General features: G+C 38.0%; 1 protein-coding gene across 1 annotated transcript; it reads right to left on the reverse strand.

Annotated features, from left to right (window-relative positions):
• Positions 1-457: 457 nt before the first annotated feature.
• slc1a3a (solute carrier family 1 member 3a) lies at positions 458-20,726 on the reverse strand. The gene is made up of 10 exons (XM_081365034.1): positions 20,570-20,726; positions 19,118-19,375; positions 16,296-16,433; positions 9,807-10,011; positions 9,676-9,718; positions 9,317-9,579; positions 8,443-8,676; positions 7,826-8,020; positions 5,142-5,276; positions 458-1,379 (listed from the first exon to the last, which is right to left on the reverse strand). Exons 2-10 carry the CDS (start codon positions 19,296-19,298, stop codon positions 1,169-1,171), a joined length of 1,605 nt encoding a protein of 534 aa, XP_081221160.1. The 5' UTR covers positions 19,299-19,375; positions 20,570-20,726; the 3' UTR covers positions 458-1,168.
• Positions 20,727-21,012: the final 286 nt, after the last annotated feature.

Genomic DNA, 21,012 nt, shown 5'->3' on the forward strand with positions numbered 1-21,012 from the left:
CACTTGACTATTTTTGGTTCCCCAAAGAATCTCTCTGTGAAAAGTCCATTTTTCCACTAAGAACATTTTGTGGAATGGAAAGGTTCCATGAATGTTAAAGGTTCTTCGTGGAACCATCAATGCCAATAAGGAACCTTTATTTTTAAGAGTGATAATATGTTCAGTAAAGCATGTAAAAATATACTCACCACATGTAAAAAAATATATTAAAAAAACAAAAACTTCTGGGGCAGGTCAAGAAGGACATGATCAAATTGTGACTAGGTCTTGATATGCACATAGATCATATCACACATTCTTTCTAAGACAGTGACACCATGTACTTGATAAGTACAAGTATGGATTGAGAGATGTTAAGGATGAGCCATTGTCAGCTGGTAATAAATGTAATTCTGAACAACTTTCCAGTCATTGCAAAATATGTGTAACAAAAAATACAAGAGACAGAAGAATCATTGACCTGATAATGGCCCGCCCTGAGAAGAACACATGAGAGTTAAGGCCAAAATGCTCTTTTCTTTATTCATAGATTTCTTTATTTTGTACAGACTGAGAGTAAATAAAATGATTACATCAGTTGAATGTAAAGTTTTTCCAAAAACAATCCATGCACGGTCTGAGTGACTCCACAGATGAAGATCGCTGAAATCGTGTTACATAAAAACATTGTACTTCACCTTTGCTTCTGAACTCACTGACTCACTTTCCAACTTAAGCTGCCAAAACATTCAGTGTGTTTCATAACCAGTTTAAAAATGTTATACTTTCTTTTTTAGCATTACTTGCACAGTTGCAAACCGAATGGATGTAATTCATTGCTTTTATTTTTTTCCAGCCCAAGTAGAAGCAAAAACGTGCTTCCATAATTACATTCAGTTTCTCTTGAACTTACAAACCTGCATCTAGAAAACTAGTAAAAATACATCTGATGAAATCAGATTTTTACCAATCTAATCAGTTTACTCTACAATAAAACAGTTCAAAGAGGACCGTTGTGGACCACACATGTCCATCTCTGCTTGTGCAATGGTCCTCAACAGATTTGGATGTCTCTGACAAGCATATAAAAAGACTTGAGATGAATATCAGACTAGAGTCTGACTAAGTTGCTAGTGTTCGTACAAAAACTCCGGTTTTCCGTGGATAAAACTCCTCAGGAAACAAGCGGTTACATTTTGGTCTCGCTGTCAGGGACCTTGGCATTCTCAGACTCGCTCTCCTGAGAGATGAGCTGATATGATTTCTTGGTCTCGTTCTCCTCCACGACGGAGTTCCCGATCTCGGCATCGGCAGAGCGCAGCTCGTGACGGGACAGGTGCTCCACTATGCCAGCACCGATGGAGTCGCCCAAAACATTAGTGGTGGTGCGCAGCCGATCTCTGAAATGGCAGAGGAAAACAAACATGGTGGAATCAAGTTGTGTTTGACCCACATACACCAGAACATCTTATCAAAGTCATCTCCTCTTGTCAACGGGGATTCATTCTCTGGTTTACACATCTGGATCGCTTAATGTCACTTGAGCCTTTGTTGTGTTCTGAGGGCCTCATGAGGCTTCCGCTTAAGAAAAACAGTTCCTCCATCTTGTGTGGTGTTTTTGCTGACCCATCTTTCCTAGCATGAACGTTCCTCACAATGCCTCTTCTGTTCTGTGTGCTGCTTTAACCAGCACATAATCTGAAGGAAAGGTCCCTGACTGGACTTGAATTCAGTGACTGCTGTGAATGCAGTGGGAATAAAGGTCTCAAGAACAAGCTATCGGATATACGGGCGTATTGTTCAATGCGTCCTAAAACTCATTTGAAGCAGATGTTGCATGGACATGTACAATTTGATTATGGGTTATGGAATTGGAAAGATGGAATATCTTGTTTCCTGCCCAGCTCTGAATTCCTGCCTGAGTCTGTGTAGGAATATTACAGCATGTTTTCAGATGTCAAGTCAATTTGTATAACGCTTTTCACAATGCACATTGTTCCAAAGCAGCTTTACAGAAAATCTAAATGTTAATGTTTATTATATCTTAATATCTTCATGCCTTAGGCCCTGTTTACACCTGGTATTAAGATGCGTTTTGGTCGATCAGAGTAGACAGAGTATTCCCGTTTACACCTGGTGTTTTAATCCGTCTCTTTTGTCCACTTTCAAACACGTCTGTCCTGATTTCTTCGGGGGGACGGTCTGTGGGTTGGTAAATGTATGTTTTTTTTCAGATCTTTTGATCTAATGGACGAAATAAGCTCAAGCAACTTACATATGAACGCGACCAGAGACGACGGAAAAACACACGGAGAACATCAGGTTTAGCTTCTGCTCTGATAACCGAGTGTGTGTTAGAAATCAGGAATGGTGCGAGAACATTGAGCTTGGTGCGTTTTTCCTCTTGAAACCAAACTTGTGTCTTCAGCTGACAGTTTAAATCCCGTCTGGCTAGAGCTCTTCCCATAATGTTACTCATTAGATCAGTAGATGGAGAGTAGACGGTCTTTTGTGTCTGTTTGAACACACTCGACCACATAAGCGTTTGCGCTAGCAATCCGGTCGAATGTGTTTTCGACTACATCTGGAAGAGGGCAAAAGTGGACAAGCTCAAAACGTTTTAGACCCGTTTACAGTCGTGTTAAGTGTCGGCCACTTTTGATCCGATTGTCCAAAACGCTTCTTAATATCAGGTGTAAACAGGGCCTGAGTCACATTTAGCAGATTCGAGCTGGATAGCGTTCAGATGTCTTCAAAACATCACAAATTGAAATTCTCCTGTTTAGAATTCCCACCGCTTTTGATGAATGCTGACTTTTTTTTTATTACTTTGAGTAAAATGTACAAATGTAAAGCAATATATACTACATAGCAAATCTCAGTTGCTTGACTGTTTATATCAGTGCAAAATATTATTGCACAACTCTGTATCTATATAAAGTTGGATATCCAACTTTTTCCACATAAAAAAAACCCTGTGAGTCAGTCCTAGAGCTCCTCCTGTCCGATTTTTGGGGAAAATCGGGTCCATCGGAGACGTCCAATAGATTTCTTAGGCGTGCCGAAAGAACACCACAGACACAGTGTAATCACCATGGGAAAATCTCAGAGTAAAAATATGATACACCGGTGTTTTGCCAGATGAGAAGTTTATCTATGTATCATCTTTTTACTTTTTTAATTCATTTTATAACTATACCATATATCTCATTTAACTTCTTTTATAACTGTTCCTTGCTTTTATTTTGGGATTATTTTAATTCCTTTCTGTAAAGCACTTTGAATTGCCATAGTGTATGAAATGTGCTATAAATAAACTTGCTTTGCCTTGCATAAAGTACACTCACATAAAGTGATATACACTTTAAACTGTAGCGTATCTCAACTGCATGATTTTTTTATTTTCATTGCAAAATTGAACTATATTACCATGCAGCTCTTTATCCAAAGTTGTATATACAGTATAAGTATGTCCAACTTTATCCGCATACATACAGTATACTCACATAGAGTGATATATATATACTATATAATGCATATCTCAACAACTTAAAATGTAAACTATATTATCGCCCAGCTTTAATATGCTATATACAATTATAAGGTAAGGAGATTATAAACATCAACATGATTTCCTGTGTATTGTGAAAAGCACTATACAAATGAATATGAATCTGAAAATTCTTCCAGCGGCCGGTAACCCTGTGTTTGTTAAAGGGGTGATGAACTGAGAAATCAAATTTTCCTTGAGCTTTTGACATATAAGAGATCATCATACTATAATAATATCCTGTAAGTTTCAGAACTGAAAACTACCTTGTTAGTCCAATAAAAGCTTTTATAGACATCAGGCTCAGCAAACGACTCCTTTTTCAAAGTGGGGATCTATGACGTCAAAGAGGATAAAACACCGCCTCCACAAAAGAAGATCAACGCCTACTTCAACACGGCCTGTTTAGCCCCGCCCACCGATTCACCCAAACATGCTAAATAACATAGGATGACATGATGATTGCTAAACCGGATCGAGCTACTTCCAAGCAATAAACATGCTGTTTACTAAATATTGTGCGTGCCTGTTTGTGGAAGAAGACAGTCTGCATAAGCTTCCTTCGGACTCCAGCATGGTTAAACTTTATTAAATCAGTCAATCACAATTTCCCGACGGATCTGCCAGCAACATGTAAGTAAACCATGTGTATTCTAATGCCTGATCTGCGATCAGTGATTTCTGATGTGTAATTATTCAAGTTCAGATATCTTTCTCTTAAAATCGTTCAATACTATTAATGCATCAGTGACTAAACGATCAACTTCACATAATTTCTCGTAGTATTATGAAAATAATCTTTTTTAAACTGTTATTAAATTATATACAGAAAGCGATCAAAGAACGATCCATTTCCATTCGCCCAAGCTGTCAATCAAACAGCACAGCGCGAGCCGCGAGGGCTTATCTGGACACTTACCAAACTCGTGATGAAATAATGACACTGTTACACTACACAACGAAGCTCTTACTGTGTATTCACATCGTGTTTGCATTGTGATTTGGTGTAAGCATTTGTGAGAGTGCAAAAATTGCATTGCAATGATAAGATCTTTATTCACGCGATCAACAGACTGTCTGTCATCCGCTCAGTGCTCATCATGCTGCAACCTTTCATGTGATGGAATAGATTTACATATAATGCTTTAAACGATTCTTTTCACGATTTGTTAATCTCGATAGCTGTAATAGTAAAAACGTAGTAAAAGTTTTCGAGAGAGTTCATGTAATACTAGCTATTTCATTGCAAGCATGTCAGCCAATCACAGCAGTCGGCGTTTGCACTGCAGTCTCACAGCAGACACGCCCCTTAAAACGGAGCGTTCAAACCTGAGGCTGAAATCAGGCTTGGAAAAATGGCTTTTATTTATAAATTATGACAATTTTTGATATAAAAATCATACTAACATTATAAGGGCACCCCAGGCAACATTATAAAATAATAAAACAATCCAGTTCATGACCCCTTTAAAGCTGTAGTTGTTCAAACACCTCCTCCTATCCCAGTTTAACGTGCAAAACTTGAAGTAAGCCATGCATTTATTGAGTCTTATGAGGGATGATCTCACACACAAAAATACTTTAAACATTCGTCATAAAACGCAGTACTCACAGGAACCAGTCAACAGCGATAATTAGAGTGATGTCATCAGTGGGCAGTCCCACAGAGGTCAGCACTATCACCATGGTAACCAGGCCAGCCTGAGGGATTCCAGCTGCACCAATACTGGCTGCTGTTGCTGTGATGCTGTAAAAATTACACAAAGCATGCATTCTAATATAATTTTCACTTCGATAAAATACTGAATGGTGTGAGAAATTAACAACATTTAAGGCAAGATAATGCAGGAAAAACATTTTCATGTACTGGCCAATTTTGAAATGATAAGGAAAAACATTCAAAATACACATTTAAGTGTTTTTTTTGTTTTTTTTTTATTGCACTTCATCTATTTGCATTTGTAGATTTCAATTAAAATAAATATATTTAAAGGCTGTTTTTCATGCTCTCTTTTAGCAAGAAATCTCTATTTCAGAGCACTTAGATACAAAACGGTCCGTGTAACGCTTCACAATTCACTTTTCAGACCATACCATGCAAATGCAAAAATGAAAAATTGAAACCAGACATTCATTTTTCTTGTTTTTCCAGTTAAATTATCAATGGATATTTGCCATTTTCTCCCCTTTTTTCAATTTTACTTTTGCTAAATTGTGACTTCAGAAACAAACATTTGAATAAATGAAATCTAACCGATTTTCTATTTTTCCATTTTTCGTCTTGTAATTTGTGCCGTGGGCGGTACCATTAGCACGGGGGTGTGGCCGTGGACTAACTTAGTCTTTACTATCATTTCATTGATGTAACTGCTTTATTTACACTGCATGCACGTTTGAGGAGAAGTTTAAAAGACGGAACACGGGACGACATTTTTCACCCGAAGTGCCATCATTTTTATTATTAATAGTCTGTGCTAAATTATAAGGCAGTCTCGGACCGGCCATCGGGAGCAGCCGGGAAAAGTGAAATCCCGGTGGCCTGGGTACGATTTGGCACATTGCCCTTGTTTGTATTTACCTATTCATTCTTACTTTATTTTATTAATATATAGCTATATCCTTGTTGTTGTTCATTTTGCATGGTACAGTAGCCGAGGCAGCCACAACCACGAGATCCCAGACAGTTCATTTTCAGTGCAGCAGAACGGGGGTGGCTCGCGAGCAGCAGCGCTTTTCAAGATACTTCACGAGAATCTAGAATAACGATAAAAATTATAGCCTACTAAGCAAAAAATATAGAAAAAAATAAGCACATATCGTTTGTAGGCTAATACAATAGGCTATTTAATGTCTATAGTGCTGATTCCTTATCGAATGGCGAATTTAATGTGCTCGAATAAATAAATAAAAAACAAACTGGGCAATGTGCCAAACGTAGCAAGGTATTTATGTTTATTTATGGAAAATAAATAAATATTATTGCTTTTGATTTGCAGCACAGTTAGCTATAGCCTATATCGCCTCATGCATATCCCGGCGCACTGCTTCTATTATAATGAACAGACTAGTTCTACAACTGTGCTAGATTTAAGGGCATTTTACGGGAACGAGAAGCGGTGTAGAGCTAAAGCACACAGAAGCTCAAGCGGATGCCGTGGTAACGAACAATGCCTGCTATAGTGAAAACATCTGCATCTTTATTGTAGGCCTATTGTAGACTATTACAAACGAGAGCTAAAAACCTAACAAAAAAAAAGAAACTTTTTTTCTATATTTTCGCTTGGTAGTATTTTTATTAATAAGGTCAATACAAACAGGTAGGGCAATGTGCCAAACCATACCCAGGCCACCGGGATTTCACTTTTCCCTGCTGCTCCCGATGGCCAGTCCGAGACTGCCTTATAATTTAGTACACGTAGACTATTAGCCTAATAGTACAAGTTATGGCACTTCGGGTGAAAAAATGTTGTCCTGTGTTCCGTCTTTTAAACTTCCCCTCAAACGTGCATGCAGTGTAAATAAAGCAGTTACATCAATGATATGATAGTAAAGACTAAGTTAGTCCACGGCCACACCCCCGTGCTAATGGTACCGCCCACGGCACAAATTACAAGACGAAAAAATGGAAAAATAGAAAATCGGTTAGATTTCATTTATTCAAATGTTTGTTTCTGAAGTCACAATTTAGCAAAAGTAAAATTGAAAAAAGGGGGGAAAAAGGCAAATATCCATTGATAATGTACTGGAAAAAGAAGAAAAAAGAATGTCTGGTTTCACTTTTTCATTTTTGCATTTGCATTGTATGGTCTGAAAACTGAATTGTGAAGCGTTACACGGACCCAAAACTCCAGTTTTATCTATATTCTGAAGGTGTTATTTTGTTTTACAGAAGGGTTTTTTCATATAACATTTTATTTCTAAAAACAATTTTTTTTTTCGGACTGTTGATAGTATTTCTAATTTATGGAGCGATAAAAAGGGATACCCAAATTCTCCTGTAAATCCTTTTACTCTAATATGCCAACAAAATGAAACAAGAATTTTGAACCAATGTTCATATTTCTGTTCTGGAAATTGTTTAAATTAGATATTAAAAATAGCATATTTGCATATTCAAACATAACATTTCAAACATGTGTTTAATCAATTTACCAATTTAATGTGGTTAATTAACTAGGGAAGTATATGGTGATTACAAATTTTACTCAATTCACCTGTGGTGTCTTGCCTTAACTGAATAAATGTTGTATGCTGTCATAAAATACGTTTTTTTTTTTTTATGTTTCCCATCTGTACCTGATGGTTAGGATCTCTCCAAAGTTCATCTCCATGTTATTGACCTGTGCGATGAAGATGGCAGCCAGAGCCTCGTACAGAGCTGTGCCGTCCATGTTTATGGTGGCTCCCACGGGCAGCACAAAACGGGTTACACGTTTATCCACATGGTTATTTTCCTCTAGACACTTAAAGGTGATGGGCAGAGTGGCAGAGCTACGGAGAGACACAGCAGATTTGAAATTCTGTCATTTACAAATCATGATGTTCCAAGCCCATAATAACACTATTCCATGGAACACGAAAGGAAAATGTTGTGCAATTTCGATGCAAGCCGGAGCACTATGGCAAAAGAAATCCTATTTTACTAATGAATGTGAGTTTGCAGTCTGTATTGAACGGGATGCAAAGAAAACACAGTGTACAGGACATAATTACAAGAATGACAAGTCCTCGAGGACTGCACACCTAAACAACAAATGCCTCTTATATATTTTTAGTGAATCAAAAATAAAGTACAGTATAGTACAGTACACACCAATACAGTACAACAAAAAATGTAAACTCTTATGGTTCAAGTTAATGAATAGATGCTCAAAAATAAGTTTATTTTGATTATTATGGGTGTAAAAGCTCACCTGGAAGAGGTACCGAGGGCAGTGACAAGGGCTTGCAGAAGTCCAGCGATGAACACAAATGGATTTTTACGCGTCACAAGGAAGTAGAGCAAGGGCAGTACAATGAATGCATGTATCGATAGGCCGATGATGACTGTCACTGTGTACATTCCCAACTGGCCTCCCATTTCTGATATATCATCCATCTCAACTATCTTTCCAGCAATCAGGAACAATATGCCCAGTGGAGCGTACCTGAGGTGAGAGTGAATCGTTCAGATTATTTACTTCCTTACTGAATCGCATATGATTTTTCAAGCACAATGTCGATATGAAATGAACCGGGAACCAGGAAATATTCTTCCAAAACGGAGTGTGGCTCAAATTCGGAACAAATTCATACTAAAATTAATTGCAAAAGCACCCTGGTTTATATAACTTGGTCTATGCTAAATTATTGAGCTTTTTTTCCTCAGCATAATAACAGACTAAAATTCAAATATTGACATACATGTCTACTACTATATATACGTATATATACACACACACACACACACACACACACACACAAACACAATTTATTTAGATTTTAAACACACTTTGCAATTGATAAATGACTGAAAAGATGGAATTCTTTTGGTGTCTTAGCAAAGTAGCTCATTATTATATGAGTGTCAATATTTAACTTTTTCCAACAAATTCTGTTTCATTTGCTAATTCCAGTAAGTCTGCTTGAAAAAAAAAAACACATTCCTGGCAGGTCATGACATGGTTTAACAGTTTCATATGCAGTGGTTTTCTTTAATTAGGAAAAACCACAGTTTGTTTAATACATAAATAAATATGTCAATTAATTTGCTCAAAGCTGAAAACTTTCCCACTCTAAATCACTCACCACATGATAATTGCAACCAGCCTCATGATGGCCTCATTCAGACAGTCAAAGAAATCCCGCAGAGGTTTGCCCTGCTCCTTCATGCCCCCAATGATGAGGCCAAAGGACATGGAGAAGACCACAAGTCCGAGTGCATTGACTCCATTAACCGTTCCCAGCACTGGTATCACCTCCTCATGTTTGACGTCCTGCGACCCGTTATTCAAACTGTCGTTCACCAGAATTTTAACTGTGACCACCCGCTTGGCATTTTGCGTTTTAAACTGTGGAAGGTAGAGAGAATAGAAACAGTTAGCCTACTTGGTTTTGTTCACCAACTTATGGGGAACTAGATTTAAAAACGTGCTTTAAAAACGTACCTGTTGTGTACAAGCTTGCACTAAATTAGGAGGAAACATGTTTCTGTTAAAAAAAAAGACAAAATATAAAGTTAAAAAGAAGAAAAAAACCAGACATAATAAAATTTAATTAAAAACGATCTTCACTATACCTGATTAGATCGAGGAAGGCGTCTGCTGGACTGACTTGCTCTATTTTCTCGTGTTTGGTGAATTCGTCTCTAGAGCCTTTTCCTGGGTGGATGATGAGCACCATGACGATCCCAATGAATACAGCGATGATAGTGGTGGTGGTGTAGTAAACTACAGCTCTCACACCCATCTTCCCTGACGCTCGGCTGTCCAGAGCGGCCATACCTGCACACAGGTGACGTCAGACCGCAATATGAGTTAGTTCACATGATAAGGGTCCCGCAGCTGACAGATGTAACAATAGGAATTATGTAGTGACCTTAATATTAAGAAGAAACATGTATGTTGGATATTTGTTGGGTGATTCATAGTATTCATGATTCATGAACGGGACCCCAGTCCAGTTCATAGTTGTTGAATAAGAGGTTTGTAAAGAAGGACAATTTAACAACGCTAATTTAAAGGCAGGGTAAGCAATTTCGGAGTGGCTAGCAATAGCAAGCTAGCTTTGAAAGCATAAGGTCCCACCCTCCCTTCAGAGCGTCTCCAAAGCCACGCCTCCTTCAAAACACATGAACGCACACAGCAGAGTCTGCAACGAGACGGCGTTAAACTACCTCACTACTCAAAGCTCATAACATTACTATAATAATGAACGTAAACCACTTAAAGAGCTCTTAACTGAACCACCTGACTACTGCAGATTCATTTCAGCGCTGATAGTGTTGACATAGAAAAGCATAAATCCGAGTCTGAGGAACAGCTCGGGTTAGAACGTCACGGGTTACCATCTCGTAATTACGGTTACGACAGGGAGTGAACTCAGCATAAGCTTGTGTTTTGGTTCAGGAGGAAGTGTAAAAGGTGGCTGCTGTTTGCATAGTTTCTGGGGGAACACAAAACTTTTGCGAGAGAAGACAACAGCTGTGAAATATATTGTTCCATCTCATATTTTTTCAATCACCATGAACCTAAGAAAGAAAGAAAGAAAGAAAGAATTAAAGAAAGAAAGAAAGAATTCTCTACATTGATGCTCAACAACAATACATTCTATAGCAGTAAAACAGTATATTTCCTGAAGGTCACAGACCACAACTGCCATTTAACATTTCTCTCCATAGGACTGAAACAGCCATTGTATTGAACTATGTATGTCTTCCTTTATTGTGGTATGATGTGTGTGTGTGTGTGTTCCTAGTGATCTCACTGCCCCTGAGCCCCTCAAGCCCCTCAGCTTCCACCCCAGCACCCGCAGACACAGTGGCCTGGGAACCTTCTGCACAGGTCATGTTCTCTTCCTGCTGCTCTCATTAGTTCTCGTCTCCATGGTAATGATGACTTCCCCTGTAAGAGTCTTATAAAGTCTTATTCTTCTATACTGCAAAGTAATTACCTCACATACACACACACACAGTCTTCAAAGACGAATTGTGTGTGACCCCTCACAAAGAAATTCTCATCTAATGAGAGCACACTCTTCATAGCCATCTGCGGACGGGCAGATTTTTGCTGATAAACTAAATATGTCTGTTCCACCAAGTAGCTGTTTAATCAAATATTTATATTTCTAAGCAATTGTTAAGGGTTGGGCAATATGACCAAATTCTAATTTCTAATTTTTATTTCACGCCAATGATATATAATCACATTTTAGTTATTAAATATAGGGGGGGGGGGGGACAAACTTAAAGGGTTAGTTTACCCAAAAATGAAAATTCTCTCAGTAATTACTCACCCTCATGTTGTTCCAACCCCGTAAGACTTTCGTTCATCTTCAGAACACAAATTAAGATATTTTTGATGAAATCTGAGAGCTGTCTCACTCCTTCATAGGCTTCTAGCCAATTTCATTCAGAGAGCGCCACGAGGCATACGCGAGAACTGAGAAGATGACGCTCACGATCATTTGATGGGAAAGTGTGAAAGTCAAGCCATTCATTTTGCGGCATTGGTAAGGCACTTTTACGCTTTCTCGTTGGTTTCTCACGATTCGGACATCCAGGAAATGCACAGTTTAGAACCACTACATCGAGACCAATCTGCGTCATCTTCTCAGTTCTCGCGCATGCGTCGTGTCGCTCTCGTGAACTCACGTCAGAGGCCCCACACAGAAGAAAATTAATAGTTGAATAAAGTCGTTATTTTTTTTAAAAAAATTGCGCACAAAAAGTATTCTCGTCGCTTGATAAACTTAAGGTTGAGCCACTGTAGTCACTTGGACTATTTTAACGATGTCTTGACTCTTTACTAACTTTTCTGGGCCGGAAGATATCTATTACCTTGAAACCTATGAAGGAGTGAGCCAGCTCTCAGATTTAATCAAAAATATCTTAATTTGTGTTCTAAAGATGAACGAAAGTCTTAAGGCGTTGGAACAACATGAGGGTGAGTAATTACTTACAGAATTTTCATTTTTGGGTGAACTAACCCTGTAAGTTTTTCAGGTACAATAGATTTATTTAGCATGCATTTATAATTAGTACAGAAATGTTTTAATCAAATGTAAAAATAAAACATTGCAGTCTTCACTGCATGAATTAAATATAAATGTATTCCTTTTAAAGCTAAAAAAGTTCAGTCAAGAGCAGTAAGTTATTTTCTCTTTTGTTTGATTCACATTAATGACAGAGAGCAGCAGGTTTATTAGGCTGCTGTCACTTTAAGACCAAAAGCACGGATCCATTATACTGATACACATCCAGTTTACACCCAATTGTTTACTTTCACTATAGAGACATAACCGGCTGTGTTTACATGAATACTCCACACGATAGGCATTTTAACATAATTCGTGTGTATTTGACCATTCAAGCGCAATAAGACATGAATTCTCATGCTGAGACTATTCATTCTGTGCACGCGCAGTGTGTCAGTCAGCGAGAGCACTGCATTGAGCTCTTTTTTACTGCTTATTGTGCTTAATAACAATTTTTAACATCAAGCATGTCCCAAATTCGTGATCGCCTTCTAAAAGAGGCAGCTTTCTGTGCGTGCACTTTGGCGGTGTGCCAGTCAGCACGAGCACGTTTTTTCAGGATATATTGCACTTATAACTCTTTTTACGTCAAGCACGCCTCGCTCTTTATGCATTTCATCAGTCTCAGAAAATTCCCAGCTTACAAGTTACCCTTTTTACAAGTTGAGATCTCATAATTATGGTAATTATGACATGGTGTGAACGCACCTCTAAAGACTAAAATTATCACAGACTTGAGGGTGGACTTGTAAGCAACCACCTAGCAACCACATTCTGTACATGTAGCAGCACACTTAACATTCACAGAGGATGAATTGTTAAAATATGTACAGGTCACATTTAACTGCAAAAAAACATAGTTTGCATAAAGAAAAATGTGCATTTTATTATACTGTATATGCACGTATATATTATAATATTTATACACATATTATATGTATATACAGTTGTAATCGAAATATTCAACCCCCATTGCAAATCAGGTTTATTGGCAAAATGTACAGACTTTCAACTGTTTGCAATGAACAAATGAAACAAAAGTGTTTCAAGTGGTTTCCCCAAATTCAACTGAAAATGCAACTTTTAATGACTTATGCAGTCTGGAAATTATTCAATCCCTTCATGGAAAGCATCTTTAATATAACACCCATTTGCTGTTATGACCTCCCAGTAAACAATTACTGTCTTTCAACAATGAAATATGGTTGAAAATAAGTCAGTCCGCCTTGGACTGGTTTATGACGTGATTTCAACTAAGTAGTTTCGGCCGGACTGTTTGACTACGTGTTTTTAACTGATCATCTAAGATACCACATGTTTTCAACTGATAATCTAAGACAGGATAAGTCTGTTATACATGCTAAAATAATGGAGAAAAACAAACTACCAAACCATGTTCATTATTATCTGTAAAGAGTTTTACATATTCCATCAAGACGCTGAACATCGACCTGTTTTCAACGTTGAAAAGACGTAATTAGATGTTGAAGATTTACGTCTATTCAACGTCTAATAGACGACTTTTTGCTAGCTGGGCTGCTGCAAACGAGATGTATAACCAGACACCAGCTTCTGGCAGCGTTTCTGAGGAATCTTAGCCCATTCCTCAAGAGCAATGGCCAGTTCAGTATTATTCTTGGGTTTGCGTGAAGCAACCGCCTTCTTCAAATCCCACCAGAGATTTTCTATGGGGTTCAAGTCAGGTGACTGTGATGGCCACTGTAGAATCTTCCATGACTTCTTATTCCCTTGAGACATACCGCTGATCCACAGGGCTGAAAAGTTCCAGTTTTGTTTCATCGCTACAGAACAGAATCCCAAAACTTCTGTCGCTTATTTATATGATTTTGAGCCCTTTTCTTATACTTTTGAGTGCAGCTTAATTCATTGGGGAAACCAATTGAAACATGAACTATTTCAATTACTTTTGTTTGATTTGTTCACTGCAAACAGCTAAAAGTCTGTAAATTTTGCCAATAAACCTGTTTTGCAATGGGGATGAATAATTTAGATTCCAATTGTATATGCGTGTGTGCGTGTCTGTGTGTATACATATATGTACACACATATATGATATAAACAAACTTTTATGTTAGATGCAATTAGGTTTTCATTACTGTAAAATAAAGCTTCTTCAGAAAATGCAAAGATCTTGTTTTTCTAGTTCATTCCCTCAGGTTTTTATACAGCAATAAAACTGCTCTCTTTCTCTCTTGTCTGATTTTAGTGACATTATACAGCATTTTAAATCACAGAGTATTTATATTTGGGCGTTCTGCTTAGTAAATGTATGGCCGAGCAGCCATTGAACAGTCATTGTTTTGGCTTTTACAGATTTGGCTGACCCGACAAGCTTCGACGCACCACATGGGTGTGTGTATGTGTTATGTACTGAGCATTTCATCTAAATGGGCCTCTACTGTGTCATTGATGTTCAGCCTTGTGACTGTGCAAGTTAAAGCAAGAGAGAAACAAACAGCATACATCTGAAAAGCTCTTTAAAGTCAGCTGCTATCATATCCATTGCAGTAAGTCAATATGAAATTAAAATAAGCTATTAATACACGTTTCAGGTCTTTCCAAAAAAGTGAACATCAAAATGGAATAATTTGCTTTCCTTTTGAGATGACATAATCAATATCTTTTCCTTTTAAACCCCTCCGCTCCAGCCATCTGACTCCATTCTGGTATGTAACATCCACTTTTCTCAATCCAATCAATTTTCTATAGATAAAATTAAGTCCTGCCAAATATTTTCTATTTTAAATACCACATTTCACACTGAAATATGTCTGATTAAGAATGTGAAATGGTTCGCAGAATTAAAGCAGCAATTTCACTTAAAAAAAATTATAAAACGAAGTATTGTCTTCTTTATTAGTTGTGTAAAGTTGTGTTAGTCCCATAGTCAATCTTTAATGCTGCATAGCAGCCATCAATCTGTCTAGAAACAGTTTGCGGCTTTATTTAGAAGGCAGCAAATGCTATTTATACACAGAGAAATAGTGTGTGTGTGTGAGAGAGGTGACTGAAAGAAGCTTTTGTTCGTTACTCTGCATGGTCACTTTGACCCTTGACTTCAAGTCTGTTTGGAAATAGAGCATCAAAGCACTGACCTTACAAACGCTCTCACCTGCCCCCATGTTTCTTAACTGGTCGAACCCCTCAGAGAACAAATGTAAACCTTCCTTAGGAATCTACTTTATTTTTAAACAAAAACAATTTTATACTTTTGCCTTGTTTTCCAGTGCAAATTTCGAAACATTCTTAAATCAAAAGAAGCAAAATGACTAAGATACTGACCCCCGGTTTAAAAGACATGGCGGTTTAGTAAAAATGCATGTTTGAGCTGTTTTAACTGAAAGAAACTTGCACAGAAATATCTTAAAATATATCAGTGCCATTGTTTTGTCTCAAGATGCACAGCAGTAATGTTGTTTTCTAAGACACGTTTATAAAAGCTATTTGGATTTCCTAATTAAACTAAGGCCTAATCCTGGCTTAATCTAAGCCCTGTCTGTGAAACCAGGCCTAAGTCTTCGTTTCAATCTTTTTTTTCATAATCAAGTGAGTTTATCTTTATAAATGTATGTTGATTTAACCTTCACGAGGTTAACCTTTAAGAATTTTTAGATATTTGTAATGGACACAAAACAAAACAAGCCAAAAATACTAAATAATGTCATTATTTTTAGCAGTGTAGAAGTTGGATCAGCCTTTTTGAATATCTTCAAAACTAAACTATTATTTTCATAAGCATATACAGTTTTGCAGACTATATACAATCGATTTACAAATACATTTATAACTGCAGAAACAGACTGAATTGCTTCAGCTCCCCGAGTGACATAACTTTTAACAAAGCGTGAGACAACAAATCAATCTGTCGCCCCTCTGAGCTTGACCAGATCACATTCGGCCCGTCTCCTTCCCCTGCATCGTGTGCTTATCTCAGGCTCATGTTGTTCTGGGTTTAGCTGGCAGAGTTGCCCATGTCTGGTCAGTGCCTGGTGGCGCCGCAGTGGAACCGTACCTGTAATTAAACTGGACACCAGCAGGGGGAGCACCAGCATCTGCAGCATTCTCATCAGCAGCTCTCCGGGAAAGGAGAAGTACTTCACCTGTCGATATGACATTTTATACGGCCGCAATCCAAATCCCAGAATTGTACCTGTGAGAGAAACAAACATGCAGCTTTAATGGGTGTGTAAAAAAAAAAAAGAAATTACATAAACGGTTAAGCTGGAGTGTTTAATATACTGAGAGAGAATAAAATAAATGTCAAGATTGTGAAATTGTGTGTTGCACTATTCCACTGCTTTATATTCCAATTTGGAACCAATCCTAATGGGATCCAACAAAAATAGATTTTCAGTTTATCCAGTTGGATCATATTGGTTCCAAATTATGATAGAAATTCCATTTCAGGGTTTCTTATTGGAATTCTTTAAAGTCACCATGAAACCAAAATGGACAATTCTTATTTTTTATGGAATAGCATCAATGCACATATTTATTATGACCGCCGCTAGCGTAGCTAGCGAAAGCGGTCATATAGGGATTGTCAAAGTTTTTTTTTTTTTTTTTTTTTCGTCACCTACTGAATTTTCCGTCAATGATACCAGGGACACCGAAACACCGGGGAACATGAAATTTTGTGGGCATGTAGCCCCACTAGACTTTTACGGAAAAATTTCGTTTGGTCCCCGGGGGCCACTCCCCCCCCCCCCCCCCCCCCCCCGAGCTGGGGCCCCCCAAACACCAAAAATGCAGTTTTCATAACTACCTGAACCATGGCACCGAGGATGACGAATTTTTTTATGGTATGTTGGTCTTAAGGGCCCACATCAACCTAGCCCATAATCACTCATTTGTGATTTACGCCACTCCCATAAAAAATTAAAATGCAATATTATTCTACTTTAATCGCCCCTATCTTCAGTTGAGATGTTCAGAACTGCACCATATTTCATGTGTATGATTAACTTTTTTTCATCATCTGGGGGTATGCTAAGTTTCGTAGAATTTCATCCATGGGGGGGTATAAAATAAATTCATTTAGGTGCACATTTAGTGACTGTACACTCATCGGCCTGTAGATGGTGGTGTTGAGCGAAGGGTTGCTGGTTTAGGATGATACTGTGACTGTCACACACACACATGCAGGAATACAAACAAACGCAAGCATGCACACACTGACATCCACACGCACAGACACACACCCATACACACACATACAAATCCACATGCACAGACACACACACACAAACACACACGCGCACACACATGTACGCAGGCACACATACACGCACAGACACACACAGACACAGACACAGACACACACATACACAAACATACACACATACACACAGACATGCACATACTACTACATTTTTTAGGTATATACATAAACACGCAATACAGCCAAATTGCTCCACGTCATTTATTTTTGTGGAAAGCCAGTGCAGGCCTGAGCGGCGGTCATATTTTGTAACGCCCTGCGGTACATCTAGTTTATTTTTAAATTCACGTGCCTCGTAATCTTTAATCAAAATATCTTCCTCTCCCTCTTGCAGTGTCATTGCTTCTCTTCTCTGATGATGCGTTTACTGGCACGAGGGCGGGGCAACCTGTCACTCACTTGAGATCCACCAATAGCAAACCACACCATCCAATCAAATTCCACATGGACAATACCAAGTCTTGCCCTACATTTGTTCTTGTTTGAGAAGCCGTTTCACTCAGATATATGTCACAATAGCGGAAAAAAAACTGTTTATGTCGTCTTAAATAGTATTCTTTTATATTATTATTTTACTATCATGACATGGGTGAGTTTCAGTGTTCTGTTATGACATCAAATGTGTAAGAATACAAAAAAATATAGGTTTACGAAAATTGAATATATAAGATGAAGAAATAAGATATAACATATAAGATGTCGAATACATGATGAAATAACGTAATACTTTTGCTAAATATTCCTGAATTGCTGAATATGTTCCCTGAAATATTAAGCTATGTTTTTTAATTAATCAGCAAAAATCATGCCATTTTGAGATTATTAATAGCAGTCTCTGATTGGCTGATTAACAGATTTGTTTATTCCACCTATAGTGTAATTTTCAAAACCTACAGAGGCAAATTTTCTGTAAAAAAAAATTATATACACATTTTTACTTTCTTATTAAATATTTAGTAATCCATATTTAGTATTTTCATTTATATTCAATTGTTTTATTTATTTATTTTATTAAATTATAATATTGTATGTTAACCCCACATTATATTAAATATTTACTTTTAGATTTAAAGTCCCCCTGTGGTGAAAATCAAGTTTTTAATGTTGTTTATATGTCTATGTGGTGTTTTTAATCTGCTTTAAGACAAACCATGTCCAAATTCATAAGTCGACACCATTGCTGAGTATTTTCTCCTTAAACTGCAGTGAACTAAAGACAGTCTCAAAAACACGGTTTGAAATCGCTGGTGTTTCTGACGTCACAAACTGCCTTGTAACCAATCAGGTCAACGAGTGGATCTCTGAGCTGGTATGAGTGAGTGGAGGCGGGGCTCATTTGCATATTCATAGAACCGCGTATACTAAATGAGGCAAGGGTGTAGAGTTACATTCAAGCTATTTTAAGACATAAAGAATTGTTTTTCCAAGAAAAAACTTTTTAATATGTAATTCTGGTGATCAAAATTTAGTTTTAAGGGATAAAATCATTGACTACAGGGGGACTTTATTTGCATTTTTATTTATTTTTTTATTTATTCAATTATGATATTGTATTTTAAGATCCCTTTCAGAGTAGGAGGCACAACTGATCGCAAGACCAAACATCATCTCACCAACGATGACGGCCACGACCGTGAGGATGACGAAGGCATTCCGCATGAAGAAGCCTTTGACGTCATTGGTGGTGATGTTCTGCACGGAGTTGCGGGCCCGCAGCGAGCGCTCATTGATGCCGTCCCGCAACTGCTGGACTCTGCTGCGCTGCAGACGCGTCTCCCCGTTACTCTGAGTCATGCCTGGAGGGGGCGCCACACCGGACACACCAGATACCGCTGAACGCTTGACAAGAAACACTCCGCTGTAGGCAGTAACTGCGGAGGACAACATATAGGTAACATCATTAATGCAATATCCATCATCGTAACACAGTAGTCAACGTTTGAAGTGGAAAAAAGAAAGTTCATCAAAGTTGTCCTAAGACAAGAATGGGTATTGTTTAAAACTCATGTATAACTTTGATGAAAGGTTTTGATCCACTTTAAATGTTGACTACTGTAATAATGATAATAGAGGTAAGTAACTATTGTTTTACGAAGAAAACGTGAGTGGCACTTGCTCGTACAAAAATCTCCGCCGCAATGCTTTGATGTTGTGAGGGGTTCATTACATTGTTACAGATCAAACAAAATTAAAAGATTGTGAAAGATCTCTAAGAAACGTAATAGCACTCTTCTCCTAAACAGACCCCAGCAAGCAGTAGCCGTCATTTCACCATCTAGGTTAACTGTGGACCCGACAGTCCGGCTAGGAGTAACCCATTTCTAGACAAAATAACCTTGAATTTGGTTATTTTTGCCAAGATAACTTGCAAGTTGTATGATATTCCATCGTGTAAGCAAAGTCAACAGTGATTACAAGTGATTGCATTTCTTTGACATGTTATCTAATTGATAACTAGTCTATTCTTGGGCTATGGTTTAACCATCTTTAAAATTTTCACTGACAGCCCAAATTTTGCCTTGTTTCAGACTAGACATCATGCAAGGCTGTGTTTGGACGGCTATTAGACTTCTTTTAAACGCAAAATTTCTTGCTGGGATCACAAGATTTAAGGTATCAACAGTGAAAAAAAGAGTTACAGGTACATGCCAAATTATAATAATTAGGGTTAGTGGTTTGTTCAAGTATGAGCAACAAGAATAGTGATGCTTGTCTAAAACTAAAACCCTAAATCTAATCTAAATTTGTTGTAAGTTTTTAACTTTTGGATTAGGACTTTAGCTTGTTTTACCATTTGCATGCTCACTGTCAAACTCTACAACAATGTCAGTTTAGTTTGTCTGTCAATAAATTATTCTGAATGATGTCTCTGAAACGCAGCCATGCATCTGCACTCAAAATGAGCAACTGATCCTTGATACCGAGAACTGCGGCAATCTTTCCACGTGTGCTAGGAATACAGCCAGACTACACACTGCTGCTGCTCCCCCTTTCACACACTTGGGCTCACATGGTCTGAGAAAACCCACACCCTCATTCAGAAGAATAACAGACCGCATACTCACATCAAAATAAAGGGATTCAGTCCAACCCTTCCTGTGACGAAGATCCTCTACGCTGAGAGACTGGAGAGAAGTGTGTACTTAGAAAGAAAAGTGCAAGAGTTTGGAAGCAAAGAACTTCAAGCATGGAGGGTGTGAGTGAGAAGGACAGGGAAGAACCAATAACAGAGTGGAGGGCAGATGAGAAGGGGCGGAGCCTGTTGAAGAGGAGGAACTGCCAGCTCAGTTGTGGGAGGGTCTTTGGAAAAGCCTCTAGATGAAGAGATAGAGGGAAAAGCATGTGTGTGTTTGTTTCCACATGCAGCTGGCATCAAAGACCACTCTGAAACAGAAGTCAAATTAAGTGGAAAATACTTGTTGGACTAATTTCAAAATGTGATAGTTTCTCCACTAAAGGAGATTATTTGAAAAAAAAAGCAAAAAGCAAAAAATCAGATGTTCAGATG

The sequence above is a fragment of the Scardinius erythrophthalmus genome, assembly GCF_964197995.2.
Source record: "Scardinius erythrophthalmus genome assembly, chromosome: 5".
Lineage (NCBI taxonomy): Eukaryota > Metazoa > Chordata > Actinopteri > Cypriniformes > Leuciscidae > Scardinius > Scardinius erythrophthalmus.